Source organism: Acanthamoeba castellanii, assembly GCF_000313135.1.
Source record: "Acanthamoeba castellanii str. Neff unplaced genomic scaffold scf7180000084675, whole genome shotgun sequence".
NCBI classification, from domain to species: Eukaryota; Discosea; order Longamoebia; family Acanthamoebidae; genus Acanthamoeba; species Acanthamoeba castellanii.
In genome coordinates, this window is record NW_004457433.1 from 12,269 (window position 1) to 14,101 (window position 1,833).

A 1,833-nucleotide genomic window follows, 5' to 3' on the forward strand; every position below is an offset into this window, starting at 1 on the left:
CTTCCGCACTCTCGACCAGGCACGCACATCGACCCGCGCCCCTCGCAGCTCACCGCCCCTGCCCCGGTTGTTAACATTGGAGTTGGACGTGTGCGTGCCGATGTCGTGACTGCGCAGTTCCACAAGCACGTGGCTGAAAAACTCAGCCTGCTGCCCGCGGTGCGCGCACTCTACACGGGTACGTAGACGTGCCCACGTTCCCCCCCCCTCTCCCCGCGGCCGCGGAGCAATGTACCGCGGAGCAACTAAACGTGTGCGTGCAGTGGAGGGAAGGAAGATAGGCAGCCTGGAGGAGATCGAAGACAAGCAGGTCCTTGTCGCCGTCAAGACAGGCACCACCTTCACCAAGGACAGGCGTACGTGCGCTTGCTTAGTCGGCCACAGCGTTCGCAAGCAGCTCGTGACCGGGTGGGTGGGTCGGTGGGTCGGTGTTCCTCACCTGTGCGGCTTGCGTGGGTGGCGGTGGCGGTGGCGCAGTGCCGCTGGCCATCCAGCCCCCAGCGCCCGTCGAGTGATTGGGGGTCCGCAAAGCGGCGGAGCCCCAGCAACTTGCGACCGCCACTCCCGTACGAGGAATGCACCACATGCGCAGGCGAAGAGAAGACGACAACAACAGCCGCCCAGGGCAAGACATCGACACACCAGGGCGGTGGGGACGAACGAACCCTGCTTGCGTGGGAGTGCGCCGGCGCAAGCGCGAAAAAAAAGGTTCATTATGTGCAAAACATAGGGAAAAGAAAGAGAAGGAGGGAGGGAGGGAGGGGGCGATGGAGGAGGTCTAGGTGTTGTGCAGCATGCGAAGGCGCTGGGAGAGCTGCTGCAGAAGCAGCTGGTCGGATTGAGTGAGCTCCTTCTTCTGCTGCAGGGTGTACACCGCGGCGCGCAGCTTGGCCACTTGCTCCCGCTTCAGCGCCTTGGCGTCCTTTTCCGACCTGGTGAGTGGGCAGGGAGTGGGTGGTAAGTAGGGGCACCACTGGTGTGATGGTGGACCACGGGGCGGGGCACGGTACAAGCGCTGCGCTTCAGCGAGGGTCGTGTGGCGACGCCACTCCTGGAACATTCCTGGAGGTGGAGGAGGGGGGGGGAGGGTGAACTGATGGGACGCGGGAGGGCGGGTGTGGGAGGAGAGGAAAGAAGGCCGCGTACGGAACATGGCCTGCCATTTCTCCTGCGGGCTCTTGTCCTCCAGAGTCTTGGTGCTTCTCGTCCGCATCATCTTGAGCTCGCTGGAGTCATCCAATCGCACGCCGGCTGGCACGACACACCATCACCGCCGCCGCCGCCGTCGTAGAGTCAACAACCGAACGCGAACGGGGGAAAGGGGGGAGGGACACCACAACAGGGTGCTTCACGGTACCTCCCTCTGCGGTGGCTTGTGTGCTGCCGGCACTGGCTGCGCCCGGCGGCTGTTCGCCTGCGGTGAGTGCACGCCATCGCGGTCCACCACGTGAGGGAAGGGGAAATAGAAAACGAGGGGGAAAGCTTGAGAGGGGTCAGGTAGGTGGAGCAACGAACCCTTGATGGCTTTGATGAGGGAGCCCTCGGCAAGGCCAAGGGCCGGCAGGTTGAGAGATTGCTCGAAGTTGCGCCATGCCTCCTCCCGCAAGAACACCAGACCACTCTCGAGTCTCTTCAACTCATGGATGAGGTTCTGCAGATGAATAGATGGATAGATCCACACACCCACCGAGAGGAGGCAACACAATCAGCACGGTGGCAACGCAATCCAACTGTGCTCTCTGGTGCCTATTTTTTGTGGCGCGTGCGTACCTCCACGTCACGCACAGTGTCCTCGTGTGGTTGCGTGGTGTCGTAGCGAAGNGTGTAGAGGCG

General features: G+C 62.6%; 2 protein-coding genes across 2 annotated transcripts in view; one reads left to right on the forward strand and one right to left on the reverse strand.

The window, feature by feature from the left end:
• Positions 1 to 515, forward strand: part of ACA1_120250 (doublecortin protein) — a gene marked incomplete at both ends in the record, with an annotated part of 825 nt that extends 310 nt beyond the window's left edge. Inside the window, 4 exons of the mRNA XM_004338713.1 lie at positions 1 to 19; positions 118 to 178; positions 264 to 356; positions 478 to 515. The exon at positions 1 to 19 is cut by the window's left edge and continues 3 nt beyond it. Of these exons, the coding sequence (XP_004338761.1) occupies positions 1 to 19; positions 118 to 178; positions 264 to 356; positions 478 to 515 (211 nt within the window). The remainder of the gene's footprint in view (positions 20 to 117; positions 179 to 263; positions 357 to 477) is intronic.
• Positions 516 to 778: 263 nt separating this feature from the next.
• ACA1_120360 (uncharacterized protein) lies at positions 779 to 1,833 on the reverse strand (the record flags this gene model as incomplete). The annotated part of the gene is made up of 6 exons (XM_004338714.1): positions 779 to 932; positions 1,011 to 1,062; positions 1,147 to 1,251; positions 1,358 to 1,414; positions 1,516 to 1,651; positions 1,771 to 1,833. Coding segments are annotated over 6 exons (567 nt in total), but the record flags the coding sequence as incomplete, so codon positions are not given.